The following is a 23,752-nucleotide window of genomic DNA, read 5'->3' as shown; positions in this document are numbered from 1 at the left end:
ACACTTCCACTTTCGGCCAACCAGTAGCTCAACTGATTCAACAAAGAAGCAGAGAAGGCGGATTTTTTTCTGGGATTTTAACCAAAGATCAGCATATCAATCCCCATGTTCATTTATCAAAAATTGATAGCCTCATTAATCTTTGAATAATTCTAGTATAAAGGCATAAAATATGCACATAAACTACCTAAATGGGTCTAGGCACTGTCACTTCCAAAGCACTTTCTCTCCATTTTTTGTGCTAGTCAAAAAAATTACAGTGAGAGAAACTCATTTTGGAAAAGAATAGTCAGAATGTCTCCAACTGAGCAAAAGCATTATTGCAATCTAAAGTGAAAAAAAAGTTCAAAATACTCTTACCAAAAACTAACTTTTGGAAATGATCTCCTGTGTTTCCTAACCCTCATATAACCAAATAGTAACAATAAAATTGTTTATTCACATATTTTGATTAATAATCTCAAAAATATGTCACATTAAAAGCTAACTACATCCATTAAGCAAATGCAAAACTCAAGTCAATAATTTAGATTTACTTTTCTAAAAGGTACAAACATTCGAAATGGGATTGAAAGCCTACCTTTTATCATATTTATAAAGAATTTGCTAAGCAGAGAATTACTGTAAACTAGATTTCAAGAAAACCAATGTTTAAGGCAATGATAATAAATCTAATTTCAAGCGTCCTATATACATTAGAAGCACTCCTATACTAGGAGTATTATGGAAACTTTTTAATGAATCTAAAAGTCAACAAAAAGCATAGAGAAAATTATTTGGAATAACTGCAGAAAATGAATCCCTATGGCTTGACTTAATAAATCACCTTTTATAAAAATCATTGTTTCTTATGTAGTCACTGAAACTGGTCCCTAAAGAAGGGAAAAATCAAAAGGAAACTGATTCCTTCCTAAAGAAGGAAATACTACATTAAAGTGACTTTATCATGTACTTGAAATTATGGGGCAACGACTTGGTGCCCGCAGATCCAATCTGGCCATCAATATGTGTTTTGTTTAAAAAGTTGTTTGTTCATTTATTATTTTTAGAAGTCTGTAAGGGTGTCATGTGTCCTTACATTTTGTTACAATCCCCACCATCTCACTTTAGTAGTTTTTCCCTTTTATGTTATGTGCTTAGCCTCTAAGGGCTTTTGCTTCTGGAAGCCTAAATTTTAAATTCTGTCCAATTTGAATGTTCACTACTCTGTTCTTTCCACACAGTCACAGAACATTGGAATTATTAGAATTGGAGGGTACCTTAGAGGTTAGCTAACTCGTCTCATTTCTTCCAACAAGACCCCTGAGGCCGGGCAAGTAAAGTAGCTTTCCCATGGGTAATGTACATTAATAGTTCTGCCAAAATGCTCTTCTAACTCAACAGCTTACAAAATCCCTATTTCGCAGTTTCGTCAAGAGTCACCACAACTCTCATCTTTATAAAAGCAACATTTGCTTCAGAAGCACTTACCCCTGAGTGCAGGTAGCAGGGATCTCTCCTTCTTGTCATCACATTTGTTACATTCACTGAAGTACAGAAGTAAGAAGACGTCAACAAACACCCACATCAGGGAAGTGGCCAGAACCACCTTGCAGTAAACAAACCTCCTCATGTCTTCTTTTGATTTCTAGTTAACACACAGATCGAAGACAGATGCTACAGTGATAACTCCACGCCACAGGGGTGAACTCCAAGATAAAAGCAGGATGCATCCCACTGTATTAAAAAAAGAAGGAGGAGGAAAAGAAAATTTCATTATTGCATAGTTTGTTGTCCATATAAAGGAAATATAACATGAAATATATGATTTATTTAATGTCTCCATACATACATATCAGCACTCAGCCTTCAAATTCAGAATGAAAAGCCTAAATAAATGAAAACTGTAAGTAAGACAGGTGGCTAAAATTCTAACAGCTAATCCTGGAGCTGTCACTACTCTGCCGGGCGCACGACAACTATCTGATTTCTTCAGGTTGTATTCTTTTCTTCAAAAGCCCTATGATGATGACAGCAGAGCACCAAGCTGTCACACAGAGCAACCCCGAATTTACCCTGATTCAGCACTTTTGAGGAGCCAATACTGCTGAAATAGAAATCATCCTGGAATACAATATATTAATAGTAGTTAAAAACTACCTTTATACACAGACAGGCCTGTGTTTAGTGACCTCTTATCTGTGTGATCCTTTAAAAAAATTTTTTTAAAGATTTATTTACTTATTTGAGAGGAAGAGCACAAGCAGGAGGGGCAGAGGGAAAGGGAGAAGATCTCAAGCAGACTCCGTGCTGAGCACAGAGCCGGATGCAGGGCTCGACCTCACCACCCCGAGATCACGACCTGAGCCAAAACCACAAGTCGGACACTTAACCGACCATGCCCTCCATGGGCTCCTCTGTGGGACCCTTTTAAGCCTCTGTTTCCTCATCTATAAAATGAGAGTAACAAGGCCAAACCTAAAGATTGTTATGAGGACTAACCACAATAATGCTTGTAAAGTATCTTGCAAAACAGATAATTATTAATATTAGCATACAAAACAAAAATTCTTGAATTCTCAAGAAGGACCATTACATGAAATTAGTCATCAGTTACATAGCCTTAAAAACCCCATCTGGATTGCACAGAAAGTATCCACAACAAATGTATATTTTAGAAAGGATCGTGTATGTTCAAAAAAATTATCAGAGGGGAAACAAAATACTAGTTTAAAGTGACTTAAAATAACCAAAGCAAAAATTCTAAAAGGCATAACAGATAAGTGCACAATTATTGAGAGATATTCAAAGTTAAGTGTAGAATACCATAAACATATTTCTTTCATTTATATTATAAAGAGCAGGAACTGCCTGGTTAATTAATTTACATAAAGTTACAGTTAAGTCAGGTACAGTAAGTATAACAAACCAAAAATACTCTCATATCATCTGTTACATTTAAAATAACATCAACTGTGGGGATCCTGTGGCTCAGTCTTTGGTGTCCAACTCTTAATTTCAGCATGGCATGATCTCAGGGTCATGAGTCATGAGATAGAGCCCATGTTGGCCTACTTGGGATTCTCTCTCTCCCTCTCCCTCTGCCCCCACTACTCACTCTCTCTCTAAAAAAAAATAAATAAAATATAATAATAACTTAAATATAAAAATCTTTGATGTGAATTAGTAACATAGCCTTGAAAGACATTTGAGAACAGCTATTAAATACAAAGACACTTGAAATAGTTCATAAATATTTGTCTCGAAATAAAAACATCAAAGTGCAATTTGCAGAAGCAGAAGCTCTTTAAATTAATGGCAGCTGACTTTGTATGATAAAGCAACACCAATGCTGCTGCCTGTTACAAACTACCCAGACTCACAATGAATTCGAAATTTACATAAAGTGACAGCTGAAAAAATTGTAAGAGTCTATTTTCACGATCTACATTAAATTTACATTTATTCAGCATATAATTATTAAAGAAAGAAAGGTGCAAAATCTGCAAACTGAAGAAATATATGATTTATGGGGTTTACCTATTTGCTTATTATTTTTCTTAAAAAAATGGCACATTAATTATCTACTTTATTTCATTTTAATTTTACTTTTTGTAAATATTATAACTAAACATTGGAACTCAGCCTCTAAACCTGATAACAAGGGAATAATTCCCCTATGTATCTTTCCTATTAGTTTCTGCATGTTTTACTGAATATGAGATATGAAACAATTCAAGCTATTGTATCTTTCTTCGGTCCTAGGATGAAGCAGTCCCCTTCAGTTTATTGTGGAAAAAAGTCTCACAGGAAAGTATACATAACACTGATGGTTATCAAATGGCCATCCCCAGATTTAAGACAGGAATATCTTAAAAGGTCCTGTAATAAAAGATCTTATATGTTATATAAAGATCTATAATAAAAGGCATAAACAACACCATCCCTGGCTCTGTCATAAAATGAAAAGATGTCTTTGGGTAGGCATTTGCCTCTCTGTGCTTCATTGCCTTTACTATAACATATTCCCTGTCGTATTCACCTCATAAAATATTGTAAGGCTTAAGTGAGATAAAGTATGAGAACATTTTTAAAAGAAAATATAAAAAACATTATTATAATAAAAAATGTGAAATCACTTAAATATTAAAATGTCTAAGATAAGACATTTCCTAATAGCCTAACATTTAAGGTTATTCAGAATTTAATATAAACTTTAGTTATAACAGAAAGTCGAAATCATATCTTATTGCCACTTCAAGCATTACTCAAATTATCTAATTTCATAGCCTGATAGAGCTATATATCAAGCCATTAGCACTGAGAGAAGTCTCCTCACTATTTTAATGATAAAATGACACTGCTGTTTAAATTTTTGTTTGTGAAAGTCTTCCCTCATATATTTCAACTTTTGAACTCCATCTCTACCTTGAAAACATCTCTACCTTGAAAAAATACTAAATCTTATCATTTTTATCTGCTGACACTTGTATAATAGTAATCTCATATACTGTATCCCAATACTCTTCATGAGAACAAAACTGATTGAGCAGAAGGAAGGTACAACATACATGGTAACAGTAACCAGCATAAACACAGTTGGTGGCCCAGGTTTATTTAAGAGAATCAGCATCTGTATTATGTTTTTATTCCAGTAAGCCTCTATTAATTTGCAAACACTTCTCAGTTTCTCAGACTGAATCCAAGTTCTGCAATAACACTGGCTTGCCAAACCCATGTGGAACAGGAATAACTTGCATAAACTACAGGCTCTTCTATCTGAAAACACAGCCCCTTTCCTAACCGTTTCAGTATCTCTGGAGCACATTATTTCTCTCTGTAATAGTATTTCTCTAGGTAGGAATACTTACAAAAGAAAACCATCAAGTACTATCTTGTTAGTCTGACTGCTTCTCTTTTTCTTCTATCAGCCAGATATTCTATGACATATTACATGATTTGACGATATGCCCCATTTTCTTTTTTTTTTTTTTTATCAAAAATAGATTTTAAATTAAAAAATCTAGACAAAGCTTAGGAGTTTGGTACATATATGTTTTAAATAAGGAGAAAGAGTTTTTTGTTTTTGAATTGAGGTTATCACTCGCATAAAGAGTCTAGTCAGTTGCCACTAGACATGTTTATCTGTACTCATTTTATTTTGTAGAAAATTGCATACTAGGTACAAATTTATCCAATCTACTTTGTGAGGCTATATGTGAGGCTGCCAAAGGATCCTGGGAGCTAGCGGAAGACTGCTGATAGTACTCCTGGAAGTTCCAGGCACCAACATGCTTCAGATGTTTCAAATAACTGTGCAGGAGCTTCTGGGAGCTGATGACTGGACAAATTTGCAGAATTTGGTTTACGGACTGATAAATCTAATGTGTAAGCACTGAAAAAAAGTACCCTGCATTAGTCACAGGTATGCTTGACAAGAAGACTGATCTATGTATGAATGAAAATCAAAAATTAAGACGAGCTAAGGGAATCTGCCCCAGCCTAAACCAAAGGATCCACTATAAAAATCACATGGGAATATATACTAAGAGAGAAAGAAGCAAAAATAATACTAAACGAATGTCTGTGTGGAAACAGTGGAATAGAAAGGAAAGAACAGCCCTCACTTGCTTTTAAACTAAGGAAAGTAGAATATTCATAACATAAAATTTGACTATTGGGAGGCAACCTAACGTAAGATTTAAATTATGTAGTGCAGAGTTAGAATGCCAGGGGTTGAATCTGCATTCCAGTACTCACTAGTTGTATGGCTTAATTCAAGTTGCTTACATGTGTGCCTCGATTTTCCTAATCAGAAAATGTGAACAGTAATACCTACTTCACAGGCTATGGTGAGTGCTGAATAATTGAAATATGCAAAGCTCTTATAACAGTGCCTGGCACTCAGGAGGGACTCAATATACATTAGTTAGTAGTAGTAGTAGTAGTAACAACAATATTAGCAATATCATGAACATGATCAAAAGAATGAGAAAAAAGAGTGAGAATTCTCTTTGCCCATCCTTTCAGAAGTAGTATAAATTCAGTATGTAGGTATTCAGGGGGTCGGAAGACAAGATCATCATCATGAATATATTTAATATTAATAATTGTATTACAAATTATAGTGTTTTATATTTAATAATCACAAATATATTTAGTAGAGTTTATGATCAGGAAGAGTCACACAGGATTTGACAATTGTCAAAACTCTGAACCATAGACTTAAGAGCTATGCATTTCATTCTGTATAAATTATACCCCATTTTCTCAAGGCAAAAGCAAACTGCTTGTGTACCTATCATTTGATTCCCTGACTAGTATCTTTCTCTTTTCCTAATTGTGTTCTCTATGGCAGAAACTTGGGTCTCCAGACTGTTTCTTATATATACATTGCCTCAGGGCCTGTGCATATGCTGTTTTCTCTGTGCACTGACATGGTCATGGCTCCCTGCTCTTATTTCCTTCAGTTCTTCCTTACTTCCTGCTCAAATGTCAAATCTTGGAGAGCTTTCCATCAACCTATGTAAAATAACACACATAACTCAGTCATTCTGTATTTCTTTAATTCATTTATCTTTATTCTTTGTACCTAATACCCCCAAAGATATTAAAAGATTAATCACTTTTTATAATTTGTTTATTATCTGTTCATCTTAAGTAGTAAGTTATATGAGAATAAGATTTCAAACGTCTTACATATTCCATTTCTCACTCAAATATATTTAAGTTTTTAAAACTCTAGCATTGGTTGTTATGGTTTATTATGAATTTTGCCACAGCCATCCCCCAAAATTCATATATGAAGTCCTAACCCCCAGTATTTTAGAACGTGACTATATTTGAAGATAGAGCCTTTAAAGAGGTAATTAAGGCAAAATTAGGTCATACACATTGGTCCTAATCTAAATGATGGGCATCCTTATAAAAAAGGTCATTAGGACACAGAGGAAAGACCATGTGAAAACAGAGAAGGCAGCCATCTATATGCCATAGAGAAAGACCTCAGAATGAAATTAAGTCCACTGACACACTGTTTATAGGCTTCTAAAATCTGTGAGAAGATAAATTTCTGTGTGTAAGCAACACAGTCTCTGATACTTTCTTATGGCAGCTCTACGAAACTAATAAGCAGGTTAATCGGACTTTCTCCTATTCCACTCCTACTTGCAACAGATGAACATGACCTAGAAAGAGTCCCCCACCCCCGTATGCTGCCTGTTCTCCTCTTCACGCTATAAACTCACATCCCACTACAAGTATCTTTCAGTGCTTTGCTGCAATCTTTCAACAGTTCCTACTCAAATCAATCTTCATCCATCAGGAAACTTTTGCACGTTCTCTGCCTTCCTCAGACTTCCATCTCCACACTTCCTCTTAGCCGATCATTACATTTCTACATTTAGCAGAGAAGACATAAACAATCAAAAAAGTATTTTGCCTACTACCATGTTGAATGTATCAGCTTGCTTGTTCTATGACTGCCAAGCCTAAATCTGCAGGTCCAGGTGTTACAATGGATGACTGTCCCTTTAGGAGTGCAACATCCTCTGCTTTCACATAGGATGTCACTGACGGATTGCACTTGTCTCTTCTGCATCATTTTTTCTTCTCTCCTAAGTCAATGCTATTCATACAAAGATGCTGTATGAATAATCACCTTAAAATAAACTGATTTGCCCCCACATCCCTCTTCAGCTACTCCTCCAGCACCCCGCTCACCTTTAATACAAAACTTCTAGAAAGAATTATGTATACCCACTGCCTACATATCCCATATCCCTAACCTCATATTTTTTCTTAAACCCAACAGGCTTTGGCCCCTGCCACCATATGGAAACCTTATTTATACAAATCGGTCAATATAGATTGACCAATTCAGTGGTCAATCCTCAAGCACCATTTTATATAAATCCTAAGCAGGATTTGACATAGCACAGGCTGTGTCAAAAAACCTTGTACTCTTTTTTTATTTTATTTTATTTTTTTTGGTACCAAAAACATTGTACTTTTTTTTTTCTTTCATCCATACAAATCAATGATTCATCCTTCATAGACAGCACTCAGTGCTCATCACAAGTGCCCTCCTTAATACTCATCACCTGTTTAACCCATCCTTGACTCACTTTCCCTCCAGTAACCATCAGATTTTTTTCCATAGTTAAAGAGTCTATTTCTTGATTCGTCTCTCTTATTTTTTTTTCCTTTGCTCATTTGTTTTGTTTCTTAAATCCACACGAGTGAAATCATGTGGTATTGGTCTTTCTCTGACTTATTTCATTTAGCATAGTACTCTTTGGCACCATCCGCATCACTGCAAATGGAAGATTTTGTTCTTTTTATGGCTGAGCAATATTCCATTATAGATAGATAGATGGATAGATAGATAGATAGATAGATAGACAGAGACCATATCTTCTTTATCCATTCATCAGTTGATGGACATCTGGGCTCTTTCCATAATTTGGCTATTGCTGGTAATGCTGCCATAACTCGGGTGCATGTATTCCTTCAAATTAGAATTTATGTATCCTTTGGGTAAATACCTAGTAGGGCAACTGCTGGGTCATTTTGTTTTGCTTTGTTTTTTTATTTTTTTAATTTATGTTTAACTTTTTGAGGAACCTCCATACCATTTTCCAGAATGGCTACACTAGTCTGCATTCCCACCAATAGTGAAAGAGGGTTCCCCTTTCTTGCATCCTCGTCAACATCTGTTGTTTCCTGTGCAACTTTTTTTTACACCCCCAATTTGATCTTGCAGCAAAATTTATTGCCTCTGCTTTCAGATTTGACCCACTTCTCACCGATTCCATTGCTGCCACTCTAGACCAAGCCACCATTACCACCTTGACATACCACTTTAACTTCTTTTTTTTAAAAATTACTAAAGATTTACAAACCATGTAATTCACCCATTCAAAGTTTACAATGCATTGGCTTGTAGTATAGTCACAAAGCTCTGCACAAACACTTTTAGAACACTTCCATTACCTCAAAAGAAAACAGCTCCCCTTCCCTATAACCTCCCAATTTTCACAGGGCCCCAAGCCCTAGGTAACTGCTAATCTAATTTCTGCCTCTTACCGAAGTGTCCATTATGAGCTTTCATTTAAATGGAATCATACAACATATGCTCCTTTGTGACTGTCTTCTTCACTTGGCATAATATTTACAAGACATATACATGCTGTAGTATATATCAGTACTTTCTGTCTTTTTCTTGCCAAATAATATTCCCTTGTATGGCATACCACATTTTATTTATTCATTTATCAGTAGGTATATATTTGAATTATTCCCACTTTTTGGTTATTATGAATAATGCACCTATGAACATTCATGCACAAATATTTGTATGGACACATGTATTCATTTCTCTTGAGCATATCCCTAGAAGTACTATCACTCAAAGATAACTGAAACACTAGGAATGATTCCAAAATGCAAAGCTCTTTTTAATGTAGTTATTATATATAATTATTAATGTTAGGACAATGTAGTAACAAAATTATTGAGCATGTAGAGATTGAAAAAAGAATGAAATTCTATACAGAGTATTTACGAGGCGGCAGATGCCACTTCTCAAAACAGTTTGTTATACATTGGTCCTTGTAGTCATGATTGTAAACACAAATATGCGTTCTATGAAGATGCCATGAATGGCAAAGCCTAAAGTATATGTTAATAAGACTTTACAAGCAATGGATTATCAATAAAATATAATGAAATTAAGTCTTCAAGAAGAAAGCTTGTAAAAAGCTGTTCATGACCCTCAAGAAGATAATGAAATTAAGTAGTTTAAAAAAAAAATGGGGTGCCTGGGTGGCTCAGTGGGTTAAGCCTCTGCCTTCGGCTCAGGTCATGATCCCAGGGTCCTGGGATTGAGCCCCGCATCAGGCTCTCTGCTCAACGGGGAGCCTGCTTCCTCCCCTCTCTCTCTGCCTGCCTCTCTGCCTACTTGTGACCTCTGTGAAATAAATAAATAAAATCTTTAAAAAATAATAAAATAAATTAAAAAAAATAAAAAATGTATTCATAGAGGCACTTGGGTGGCTCAGTGTTAGGTTAAGCCTCTGCCTTCAGCTCAGGTCATGATCTCAGGGTCCTGGGATCAAGCCCCACATCGGGCTCTCTACTCAGCAGGGAGCCTGCTTCCCCCTCTCTCTCTACCTGCCTCCCTGCCTACTTGTGATCGCTATCAAATAAATAAATAAATAAATAAATGTATTCATCAACCTAAAAATTGTTCACTATTTATTTGTTTCAGGTATTTAATGCAGCTTAGTATTCATCTTATAAAATGGCATACCAGCAGTTTAAGCTTGTTCATTAATAGTTATCAAGAGGGGTAAACAGAAATTCAAAATGTTCAACTGGATATAAGACCTAGGGATTTAAGACAATAGTAGAGCATTTAGACAGTTCCCAACAGACATCTGCCAGTGAGCTGTCCATCTTCTGTCACAAGTCACATGATTAAAAAGAAAATAATTGTTTCCACTGAGACATTAAACCATTAGAAAATCTTAACCTCAGCTTCCTAGCTGGCCTTAAGACTTTTGAATTCTTCATAACACAACATGTAAGGAATGTATTACAAGTGTTCCTTATTTGAAATGTGGAGGCTAACAGCTATTCCTTGTCTAGGCTTGCTTTCCAAAGCATTTATTTGTAGAAGACAATGAAAAACCATATTAAATTATCTTTAAAATTATATCAGAATCACTCTGCTCCAGCTGGTAATTAGCCGGAGACATAAAGAAAGTAAAGTCAAAGAAAAGCCCAGAACTTTAGGGCACAAAAGGATGCCAGCAGCACAAAGGAGAGGATGCAACAGGGATTTAGCCACAAAAACTCCCAGAAGTAAAACTAGCAAGTGTTCCTTTCCAAATTTTTATCATACAGATGCACAAACATAAATAAAATTTTATTTGCCTGCTTGAACATTTTAATATAGTGGGTTATTTTTTTTTTTACCTTAATGATACCTGAAAGAAATGCACACACTTCCCAAAAATAGAGTGAAGAAGTATTAACAGGTAAAATATTCAAAATCCTCCACTCAAAAAAAAAAAAAAAAAAAAAAAAATCCACTTTAATAAAGCTACCATATACTTACTTATTACTTTGATTTGCAGCTTGAGTTTATGTTTTTATTTCTTGCAACCTTCTTGGTGAAGTTATTAGTCTTAAATTAAGTGCCTTAAAACAGGCAATTAAAGGGAAGAAGTAAATAAAGAATTAAAAATCAGAATATTGATTAATTAGTCCCCAATTAATTAACAGTAAAGTAAAATTATCATATACTCAAAGAAAGAAAATGAAAATTCATATTCTTATTAGCAAAGCAATCTTGTCTTACAAAATTGTTAACGACTAAAACTTGTTTATCAGTATAAAGCAATCTAATATAATGGAGTATATAATCCAATAATACAAAATATAGAAGCATTATCAATTAAGGAAATTTTCCAAAAATACATGAGAAAGGAAACAAGATTTAAAAGCTGAGCAGAGATTACCATTACATGTACAAGCAAATGAACAACCAACCCAAACACAAGGCAACATTTTCCCTGTTGTCTGCGAAAACTACTAATTAATTTAATTAAGGATTGTGCGAATTAAAGAACTGTACATTAAAATTAGATACTGTTTTTGATAAAATTATATTTTAGGATGAAATGAGTCCTTTTTTACTTTGTGGGTTAAAATGTAAAATGATAAAAACTTCTTTGGAAAGAAGTTGGCTTATTAAAAATAAATGATTTTTTATCTAGCTTCTTAAAAACAACCATATACTTTGAAACAATCATTTCTTTACTGGAAAACCCTCTGTAAATCATATACTTTGAAACAATAATTTATCTACTGGAAAACTCTGTAAAAAACCCGTATTAGAGGAGATGGCAGAGTAGTAGGGGGATCCTGGACTTGCCTCAACCCTCAAACACAGCTAGATCAAGATCAAATCATTTTGAACAACAAGGAAATCGATCTGAGGATTAAGAAAACAATCTGCACAACTGCAAGGAGAGAATGTGGCAGAAACAAGGTTCAGAGATGTGAATCGAGAAAAGCCTCAGTGCTGTAGAGGGAAAGCCTTTTCACAGAGAGAAGTCAGAGAGAGAAGGAGAGAGTGGGAGAGAGAGCAGCACACAGGCAAGATGCTGTGGTGTGGGGATACCCTGGGTCACACTGGGAGAGAACAGTCCCCTTCCTGGAGTACATGTGGAAGAGGGTATATTGCCATGTATATTTTAACTTCTTTAATTTCCTCATTACCCATTCATTCTTCAGTAGGATGTTCTTTAACTTCTATGTATTTGTGGTCTTCCAAAATTTTTTCTTGTGGTTGACTTCAAGTTTTACAGAGCTGTAGTCTAAAAATGTGCATGGTATGATCTTAATCTTTTTGTACTGACTGAGGCCTGATATGTGACCCAGTGTGTGTGTATATATATATATATATATATATATATATATATATATATATACACACATACATACACACACACACACACATATATATAATCTGTCCATTGCTGTGAGTGGGATATTGAAGTCCCCTACTATTATGGTATTGTTATTAATGAGTTTCTTTCAGTTTGTTTTTAACTGATTTATATATCTGGTTGCTCCCAAGCTGGGGGCATAAATATTTACAACTGTTAGATCTTCCATAAAGTGCAATAATAATCACATCATAGGAGCCCTAGAAGAAGAAGAGTGGGGAAAAGGACCAGAAGCTTTATTTGAGCAAACCATAGTTGCTCAAGAAAAAAATTTTGGAAGGCCACAAATACACAGAGGTTAAAGAACATCCTACTAAAGAATTAACAGGTAATGAGGAAATTCAAGAAGAAATTTTAAAAATACATGGAAGCAAATGAAAATGAAAACATGACACTCCAGAACCTTTGGGACCCAGCAAAGGTGATCCTAAGAGGAAGTGTATAGCAATACAGGCCTTCCTCAAGAAGCAAGAAAATTCTCAAATATACAGCCTAACCTTACACCTAATGGAGCTGGAAAAAGAGGAGCAAACAAAGCCTAAATCCAGTAGAAGAGGGGAAATAATAAAGATGAGAGAAGAAATAAATAATACAGAAATCAAAAAAGCAGTAGAACAGATGAGCAAAACTAGGAGCTGGTTTTTTGAAAGAATTAACAAAACTGATAAACCCCTACCCAGACCTATCAAAAAGAAAAGAGAAAGGACCCAAATAAACACAATCATGAATGAAAGAAGAGAGATAACAAAGAACACCACAGAAATACAAACAATTATAAAAGAATATTATGAGCAATTATATGGCAACAAATTGGGCAATCTGGAAGAAATGGATAAATACTTAGAAACATATAAACCACCAAAACTGAAACAGAAAGAAATAGAAAATTTGAACAGACCTCATAACCAGCAAAGAAATTGAGTCAGTAATCAAAAATCTCCAAACAAATAAGAGTCCAGGGCTAGATGGCTTGCCAGGGGAATTCTACCAGACATTTAAAGAAGTAGTAATTCCTCTTCTGAAGCTATTCCAAAAAATAGGAATGAAAGGAAAACTAATTCACTCTATGAGGTCAGCATTATCTTGATCCCAAAACCAAAGACCCCATTATAAAGGAGCATTACAGACCAATATCCCTGATGAAAATGGATGTAGAAATTCTCAACAAAACACTAGCAAATTGAATCTAACAGTACATTAAAAGGATTATTCACCATGATCAAGTGGGATTTGTTCCTGGGCTGCAGGGGTGGTTCAATATCCACAAATCAATCAACATGATACACCACATTAATGAAAGAAAGGATAAGAACCATATGATCCTCTCAATAGATGCAGAAAAGGCATTTGACAAAATACAGCATCTTTTCTTGATACAAAACCCGCAAGAAAATAGGTATAGAAAGAACATACCTCAACATCATACATGCCATATATGAAACACCCACAGTGAATATCATCCTCAATGGGGAAAATCTGAGAGTTTTTCCTCTGTGGGCAGGAACAAGACAGGGATGTCCATTCTCACCACTGCAAGACAGTACTGCAAGTCCTGGCCTCAGCAATCAGACAACGAAAAGAAATAAAAGGCACCCAAATCTGCAAGGAAGACGTCAAACACTCACTCCTCACAGATGACATGATATTCTATGTAGAAAACCTGAAAGACTCTACCAAAAAATTGCTGTAACTGATACAGGAATTCAGCAAAGTTGCAAGGTACAAAATCAATGTACAGAAATCTGCTGCACTTCTATACACCAATAATAAGCCACAGAAAGAGAAAGCAAGGAACTGACCCCATTTACAATTGCCCCAAAAAACATAAGATAGGGAGTAACTAAAGAGATAAAGATCTGTATGCTGAAAGTTATAGAACACTATGAAAGAGATTGAAGAAGACACAAAGAAATGGAAAAACATTCCAGGCTCATGGACTGGAAGAAAAGATATATCTAAAATGTCTATACTACCCAAAGCAATCTACAAATTCAATACAATCGTGATCAAAATAACACCAGCAGTTTTCAGAGAACTAGAATAAACAATCCTAAGATTTGTATGGAACCATGAAAGAACTTGAAAAAGCAATGCTGAAAAAGAAAAGCAAAGCAGGAGGCATCACAATCCCAGACCTCAGACTATATTATAAAATTGTAATCATCAAGACAGTATGGTATTAGCACAAAAACAGCCACATAGATCAATGGAACAGAACAGAGAAACCAGAAATGGACCCACAACTCTATGGTCAACTAATCTTTGACAAAGCAGGAAAGGATATCCAATGGAAAAAGGCAGTCTCTTCAACAATGGTGTTGAGAAAATGGTGTTGAGACAGCCACATGAAAAAGCATGAAACTATAGCACTTTCTCACATCACACACAAAAATAAATTCAAAATGGGTGAAAAATCTAAATGTGAGACAGGAAACCATCAAAATCCTAGAGGAGACAGCAAGTAGCAACCCCTTTGACCTTAGCCATAGCAACTTCTTACTAGACACATCACTGGAGGCAAAGGAAACAAAAGCAGAAATGAACTATTGGGACTCCATCAAGCTAAAAAGCTTCTGCACAGTGAAGCTGTGCTAAAACAACCAGCAGAATGGGAGAAGATATTTGCAAATGACATATCAGGTTAAGGGCTAGTATGCAGAATCTAAAAGGAACTCATGAAAATCAACACCCCAAAAATAAATAATCCAGTTAAGAAGTGGACAGAAGACATGAGCATACATTTCTCCAAAGAAGACCTACAAATAGCTGACAGATGCACAAAAAATGCTCAACATCACTCACGATCATGGAAATACAAATTAAAACCAAAATGAGATACCATCTTGTACCTGTCAGAATGGCTAAAATTAACAACTCATGAAAAAAACAGATGTTGGCGAGGATACAGAGAAAGGGGAACCCTCCTACACTATTGGCGGGAATGCAAGCTGGTGCAGCCACTCTAGAATACAATACGGAGGGTCCTCAAAAACTTAAAAATAGAGCTACCCTAACACCCAGCAATTGCACTACTAGGTATTTATCCAAAGGATACAAAAATACTGATTCAAAGGGGGAATATGCACCCCCATGTTTAGAGCAGCACTATCAAAAATACCCAAATTATGGAAGGAGCCAAAATGTCCATCGACTGATGAAGAGATAAAGAAGTGGTATTTACATACGTAAATACATACATACGTACGTACATAAAATGGAATATTACTCAATCATCAAAAAAGAATGAATTATTGTCATTTGCAACAACACGGATGGAACTAGAGTGTATTACACAAAGTGAAACAAGTCAGAGAAAGATAAATATCATATGATTTCACTCATTTGTAGAATTTAAGAAACAAAACAGATGAACATAGGGGAAGAGAAGGAAAAATATGATAAAAACAGAGAAGGCAAACCATAAGAGACACTTAACTATAGAGAACAAACAGGGTTGCTGGAGGGGAGGTAGTTGGGGGGAATGGGCTACATGTGTGGTGTGCGTTAAGGAGGGCATGTGTTGGGATGAGCACTTGGTGTTGTAGGTAAGTGATAAATCACTAAATTCTGCTCCTGAAACCAATTACTATACTATATGTTAACTAATTTGAATTTAAATTTAAAAAAATAAATAAATAAGGAAAAAATAAAAACCAAACCCCATATTAAAGGGAGATGGTATGATGGCATTATTTATTTAAAAGAATTCAAAACAAATACATAACCAATTGGTAGCATATTATGTTGCTTTTAGAAACTTATGCAATTTTGCACTAACATGAAAAAAGCTTATAAGATACTATAAAATTCAACAAATTAACATACATAGTTGTTTTAACATTATAATCACAACTTTTTTTTTTTTTTTACTTATTTTTATAAAAGTACTGGAAAGAATAGGTGGGGATGTGTGAATTTTTTGTTTGTTTTACAACTCTTCTTAACATTTTTTCTACTTTTCAAATTATCCAGAAATAGTATATATTATCTGAATTATAGGAAATATGTTTTTATTTGAAAACAAGTAAGAAAAGCTGGGGCGCCTGGGTGGCTCAGTGGGTTAAGCCGCTGCCTTCGGCTCAGGTCATGATCTCAGGGTCCTGGGATCGAGCCCCACATCGGGCTCTCTGCTCAGCGGGGAGCCTGCTTCCTCCTCTCTCTCTGCCTGCCTCTCTGCCTGCTTGTGATCTCTCTCTGTCAAATAAATAAATAAAATCTTTAAAAAAAAAAAAAAGAAAGAAAAGCACCATGTAATAGTGATAAAGAATAAAATCTTTAGTTCTCTGACACTTATGCGCTTGCATATGTGAGTACATGGGGACATCCTCAGTTATAATGAAGTGTCACAAACAGTATCAGACTCAAAGGATTGTCAAAAAGTTGTTCACAAAACAGAGTAAATGAGAAAGAAAAGAAGGGCAGAACTTTTTATTAAAATAATGGCTGATTTATGGGGTGCCTGGGTCATTCAGTTGGTTAGATGTCTGATTACTGATTTCAGCTCAGGTCATGATCTGAGGGTCCTGGGATTGAGCCCCATGTGGGGAGTTGGGGAGGTCCATACTCAGTGGGGAATCTGCTTGAGATTCTCTCTCTCTCTCCTCTCCCTTTGTCCCTTCCCCACCCTCTCTTAAAATAAATGAATAAATTTTTTAGTTAATTAAAAATTTTAAAATACCATAAAATAAAGTCTGATTTAAGTATTCTGTTTTCAGATTTTTCTCTCTTATTTCCAGAAGTCTCCAGTGTTATAGAATCTATGTGACTTCGGAAGATAAAAATTTGCACCCATGTCAAATTCTATTAAAACTCTACAAAACTGGCTAACCTTCCAAACCTGGAGTCTCATGCAAGGTTCAGGAACTATCTTCTTCCAGTTGGATTTATGGTTTTTGTATCAAATAAATACTTTCCCAAAACCATCAGGCCCAGTATTTAAAAGCAGTCATTGAAATTAGGGAAGACTACTTCACCTTTTATCACTGTTGCAGCCTACATTTAATCAAATCTGACTAAATTTTTACAGAAGAAACAACACAAATGAATCTTCTGTGTCACTTATGTAAAGAAATTTTAATATATTAGAGACATACCTTCTTGAACCCCAAAAGGTTCTTCCCTTCTATATGATTTAGATTAAAACATCATACTAACTGAAGTACCTGAGAACTACAGTGATTGTTGCTACAGAAAAACATGGTCTCCTATCAACAGTATACTGTAACCTGAAAAAAATCATCATTGAGTTAATGACAAAAGTAATCAGATTCAAAAATCAAATTACCATGAGCAAAAAAACCCAAAAACCAAAAAACAAACAAAAAACCTCCCTGTTAAAAGAAGGCACCCCATTATTTGTTTTTATTCAGACAAAAGAAAAATTTTAAAAGAAGATGTGCTATATAAGAAAGGTAACCTATCCTGTAGTCTGTTTTTAAATGTCTAATCTAAAAATGCTATTTTAAATTACCTTAATTCTCATTTTACTGCAATAATTAAATAATATTATGTTCCTGGGTCATATAAAATTGTATGTCCATTTATCACTCTGTACCAATCATTGCCAATTAAATCAACTTATGAAGACAATTTTTCTTTCAGTATTATTTAGCAGAAATGAGCTATGGGGAATACAGAGGAAGGCCGAGGAACAGGGTGGGGGAGGACAAAAATGAGTATCACCCTACTTCAATTTTACCTCAATTGTTAGATTTCTTTTCTAGAAATGAGATCTTTATAGTTTACGTTAGAGCAGTGAGAAACAAGTTATTAATAGACAGTTTTCCTTATTACAGTTTATTTTTGAATCAAGGTTCAAATTCCAAAAGCAAATAACTCATAAGTTTTCTGCAAAGCTTTTATAGTTTTATACTTCAAATAGTAAAAGCATAAAGCTTTAAGATCAATAACATCTGATTTGTCCAAGGAAAGGCTCCACTACATGCGGCTGAATGGTTATAATGTTTTCTTTTGATTCTGATAAGCATAGTAAATACATTCTAACCACTGATTGACATCCAAACAAATCAGTAAGTGTACTCCATTCCAAAATCTCTTATCTATTAATTTCAGCGGAATAAAACAGTGCATAAACGGAGAAAGAAAATGTTGGTATGATTTCTCCCACGCAAAAATCCATCATTTGTATAAAAATTCTCAGATTTCCCACATCCATTAGGCTCCACCCCAGCAGAACAGCGATCAACATTTTATTTTTCTTTTTGCTTCGCATTTCTGGCAGATACCTACAAAGGCAGCAATCTGAATCAATGAAACCTATTACTGATGCACTGGATATTTTTCTTTATGCCATTTTTAATTCCTGGTTATTCCCTCTTCTCATTTTATGAAGTTATATTTCTCTTTGATCATACTTAAGTCATGCTTCTCTTCATCACATTTTTGTACTCCTTTTTCATTCATCTCACTTCCTCTCTATATTCTCCCCTTTTTTTTTGCTTATAAAAGTCACTAGCTAGGATTTTTCTTTTCAATTTGCAATTGGCTCTGCAGGATGTATTTGTCAGTTGTTCTACTATTCTTTCCCCAACTTCCCTGTATTTTCTCTCTCTTCTGTGGAGACAGCACCGTATCTCCTGGCCATCCCAATACTCCTCCATTATCTCCTCTTGCCATTTTACAGAAGTTCCTTTTCTCTTAGCCCAAACCTGAATACCTGAATGCACTTTTTTTTTTTTTTTTTTTTTGGAGAGAGAGCGTGGACAGGGGAGGGACAGAAATAGAAAGAGAAAATCCTCAAGCAGACTACCCGATGAGCACTGAATCTGCCACAGGACTTGATTCCAGGACCCTGAGATCATGACCTCAGCCAAAATCTAGAGTCGGACAGCTAATCAGCTGAGACGCCCAGGTGCTCCCTGAATGCATATTCTCGGTTCTCTCTTCATATGCCAAACCAAAACAAAACGATAATTGTTGACCCCTAAGAAAGACGGCGATTACAGTCATGTGCCAGTTCTGAGATAATGAAGAGGCTAAACAATAGAAAAGGATCCCAACAATAAACGTTTATATCGAAGAGCTGGAAATACAGAAAATGTTGCATTGCTGTTGCTGCTGTTTTCTAGAAATCCACCCCTATGTGGTACAGTTAGGAGTATTCCCCAGACTTTGATTCAAGTGCCAACTCCACCACCCTTTCATTGGGAGATACTGGAGAGATTAATTTGCCTAGGCTAAACCCAGTTGTTCGCATGTTTGCAAAGTGGCCATGAGTGCAATACCTACTTGTTAGGTTATGGTAAAGATTATTTATATATATAATAATCTTTACCATAACCTAATATAAAAAATATATATATAATCTTTACTATAACCTTACAAGTTATATATTATATATAAGTGTCTGACTCTATTATATATATTATATATATTATATATATAGCTGTCTGACTTTATTATATATACCATATATATTATACATATTATATATATATATATAATGAGAATCATAAGAACTGGCACACAATAACTAACCAATACATGTTAGCCATTGCTAACACTGCGATCAACAGTATGATGAGCAAAATAATTTAATACAACTGGAAAAGAGATAAGCATTTAAGATTCATTCATACATAAGCTATTTCACTTATTTGGCAAACTCAAGTGCCTAAGTGCTCTTAGCCCTGTGCTAGATGGTTGGGACAATATACTTCACTGAGCTTATAATACAGCAATTCTAGATAAAAATCAAAGACCTGTTGAAGATTAAGATTTCCGGGGCCAACACTGTTAAGAGTACTGACTTATGCCTTCACTAGCTTCTAAACGCCTGCCTCGCTGTCCGCACACCCTGCCACCGTTCCACAGAAAGGCTTCGATTACCAACAGTCCTTTTGCCAACTTAGGCCAGTGTCCAGGGCACTGGCTCCTCATCTCACTCGGGCCTATGCCAAAGATGTAAAATTTGGTATCGACGCCCGAGCCTTAACGCTTCAAGGCGTAGACCACTTAGTCAATGCTGTAGCCATTACTATAAGGCCAAAGGGAAGAACAGTGATGATTTAACAGAGTTGGGGAAGTTCCCAGAGTAACAGAAGATGGCAGGACTGCTGCAAAGTCTATTGACTTACAAGATAAATATAAAAGTATTGGTGCTAAACTTGTTCAAGATGTTGCTAATAACACAAATGAAGAGGCTGGGGATGGCACCATGACTGCTACTGCCCTAGCATGCTCAACTGCTAAGAAGGCTTTGAGAAGATTAGTGAAGGAGCTAATCCTGTGGCGATCAGGAGAGGTGTAATGCTAGCTGTGGCTGCTCTAACTGCTGAACTTAGGAAGCAGTCTGCCTCTGTGACAACTGCTGAGGAAATTGCTCAGGTTGCCAGGATTTCTGCAAATGGAGACAAAGAAATTGGCAACATTATTTCTGATGCAGTGAAAATGTTAGGAGAAAGGACATCATCATAGTAAAGGATGGAAAAACACTAAATGATGAATTAGAAATCACTGAAGGTATGAAGTCTGATCGAGGTTGTATTTCTCCATACCTCATTAACACATCAAAAGCTCAGCAATGTGGAAGTGCCTGGGTGGCTCAGTCACTTTTAGCTTTGGACCTCTTGATTTTGGCTCAGGTCATGATCTCAGGGTCGTAGGATCGAGCCCCAAGTTGGGTTCTGGCACTCAGCGGGGAGTCTGTATTTCTCCATCTTGCTCTCACTCACCCTCTGCCCTCCTTCTACTTGCATGTGCACATGCTCTCTCTCTAAAATAAAACTTAGAAAAAAAAAAAAGTCAGAAATGTGAATTCCAAGATGCCTATGTTTTACCAAGTGAAAAGAAAATTCCTAGTGTTCAGTCTATTGTACCTGCTCTTAAAACTCCCAATATTCATCTTAAGCCCTTGGTCATAACTGCTGAAGATACTGATGGAGAAGCTCTGAGTACACAGGTTCTGAATAGGCCAAAAGTTGGGTTTTCAGATTGTAGCAATCAAAGCTCCAGGTTTTGGTGACAATACAAAGAACTAGCTTAAAGATGTGGCTGTTGCTACTGATGGTGCAATGTCTGCAGAAGAAGGATCAACTCTGAATCTTAAAGATGTTTAACCTCACAACTTGGGAAAATTTGGAGAGGTCACTGTGGCCAAAAATGATGCCACGCTTTTAAAGGAAAAGATGACAAGGCCCAAACTGAGAAACGTATTCAAGAAATCATTGAGCAGTTAGATACGACAACCAGTGAAAAGGAAAAGGAAAAGCTGAATGAACATCTGGCAAACTCTCAGATGGAGTAGCTGGGCTGAAGGGTGGTGAGAAAAGTGATGAGAAAGTGCACGAAAAGACAGGGAGGGTTGCAGGTGCCCTCAGAGCCGTCAGTAGCTGCTGTTGAAGCAGGCAGTGCTCTGGGAGGGGGGTGGTGCCCTGCTTCGGCACATTCCAGCTTTGGATTCAATAACTCCAGCTAATGAAGATCCAAAACTTGGTACAGAAATGAGGAAGAAGACACTCGAAATTCCTGCAATAACCATTGCTAAGAATTCAGGTGTTGAAAGAGCACTGAGAGTTGAGAAAATTATGTGAAGTTCCTCAGAAGTTGGTTATGACACCATGTTTGAGACTCTGTGAATACGGTGGAAAAAGGAATCACTGATCCAACTAAGACTGTAAGAACTGCTTTACTGAATGCAGCTGAAGTGGCCTATCTGTTAACTATGGCAGAAGTTGTAATCATGGGAGTTCTCAAGAAGGAAAGGGCCCTGGAATGGTGCAATGAGTGGGAGAAGAGGTGGTATGGGAGGAGGCATGTTCTATTTCCTAGAATAGTGCTTCACCATTATTAGTGAGCTGTGAGAGGAAGCTCAAGGCAGAGGTCCTCAATAATAACTTCAGAGAAGTCAGCTGAAGAAAATGACTGAAGAAAAGGCTGGCCAGGTGCCTGGATGGCTTGGTCAGTTAAGCGGCCAACTCTCGATTTTGGCTCAGGTCCTGATCTCAGGATTGTTGAGATCAAGCCCCCTGACTGGCTCCGTGCTCAGTGGGGAGTCTGCTTGAGGATTCTCTCTCTCCTTCTCCCTCTGCACCCTGTATCCCCCAATGATTAAGGAAATCTTTTTTTTTTTTAAAGAGTTGATATTTAAGAAAATCACTATAAGCATCAGTTTCTGGTTTCATTTGACAACATATGCTTTACTGCTGTCACTGACCATGCTACGGATCATTCACTTTGTATTTTTGAATAAAGAAACATTTGTACAATCCTGATAACTGAGTACAAGAGCCATGTAGCGATGTACTGCTTTCAACTTAAATCACTGAGGCATTATAACTATTATTCTGTCAAAGTCAGGATTTTAGTGCTTGCCATCACCAGATGAAAAATTAAGAAGCACTCTTTCTTGTGGTGAGTAAGAATAATTGTAATAATTGTAGTAAGTTCCAATAGAAAGGATATCATACGAGAGAGGACATGCTCAATGATACAAAGTTACACAAAGAGATCAAAGGTATATATTCCATGTAGAGCTCCAGGACTCAATTTCATGACCTTGGAAAGAACACTTTCAGACAAACAGAAAAAGCGAGTCAGTGCGCTGAGGTGTGAATGGAAGAGGCAGATTTGAGACAGAGAATATAGCTATGAAACATCTAGTTATGAGCAGAGACAAGAGTTTCTGTGTAACTGAAAGTGTACTTGGAACAAGGGAGGATTTGTGCACAGGTGAATGTTTGTTTTTAAGGGGAAAGATCCTTTGACAGGTCTAATGCCAATGGAAAGAAATCAGGAGAGGGGAAGAAGGCTGAGGATATGGAAGAGAAAGAACATACTCAAGTCAAGGCTTTTAGAAAACACACAGGTGTTAAGATCCAGAACATGCATGAAGGCACTGGCATATAAGGGGAAGAAGCATCAGAAGGGAAGAACGAAAGAAGTCAGGGAGAGTGATAAATTAGCAGGAGCTTCCTATCTCACAGAGGTGATTTTCTCTATATGCCATCAGTTAAACAGGAAGAAAGGAGAATAATGTGGGGTGAGAGCATGGTACAGTAGAAAAGGTTTTACCAAAAACTGCGGAGAACGGAAGATAACTTTCTAAGATGATACATAAAAGTTGCATCTGAATGGAGGGCTCACCCGAGGTCATGCTCCCAGATTCTCTCCCTGTTTGCTTGGTGCACCTCATCTCCTCTAATGCCCATCCAGACGGGCTTATGCCTGCCTCCCTCTCTCTTCCTTTTTGCCTTCTCCTTCCACGAAGAGGTTAACTTTAGGTGGTGAGTATTTTA

The 23,752-nt window shown here is 36.2% G+C and overlaps 1 protein-coding gene and 1 pseudogene across 2 annotated transcripts in view; one reads left to right on the top strand and one right to left on the bottom strand.

Moving 5' to 3' along the window:
- LOC111145595 (polypeptide N-acetylgalactosaminyltransferase 13) overlaps nucleotides 1–1,612 on the bottom strand; it is a 447,585-nt gene extending 445,973 nt beyond the window's left edge. For both annotated transcript variants that reach the window (XM_022500591.1, XM_022500602.1), the window contains exon 1: nucleotides 1,471–1,612. In XM_022500591.1, the coding sequence (XP_022356299.1) occupies nucleotides 1,471–1,612 (142 nt within the window). The remainder of the gene's footprint in view (nucleotides 1–1,470) is intronic.
- Nucleotides 1,613–17,693: 16,081 nt separating this feature from the next.
- LOC111140621 lies at nucleotides 17,694–22,291 on the top strand (annotated as a pseudogene).
- Nucleotides 22,292–23,752: the final 1,461 nt, after the last annotated feature.

The sequence above is a fragment of the Enhydra lutris genome, unplaced genomic scaffold (assembly GCF_002288905.1).
Source record: "Enhydra lutris kenyoni isolate GAN:26980312 unplaced genomic scaffold, ASM228890v2 scaffoldscaffold1, whole genome shotgun sequence".
NCBI lineage: Eukaryota > Metazoa > Chordata > Mammalia > Carnivora > Mustelidae > Enhydra > Enhydra lutris.
Note: the sequence above shows the minus strand (reverse complement) of the source record. Positions and strands in the feature narration are given on the sequence as shown.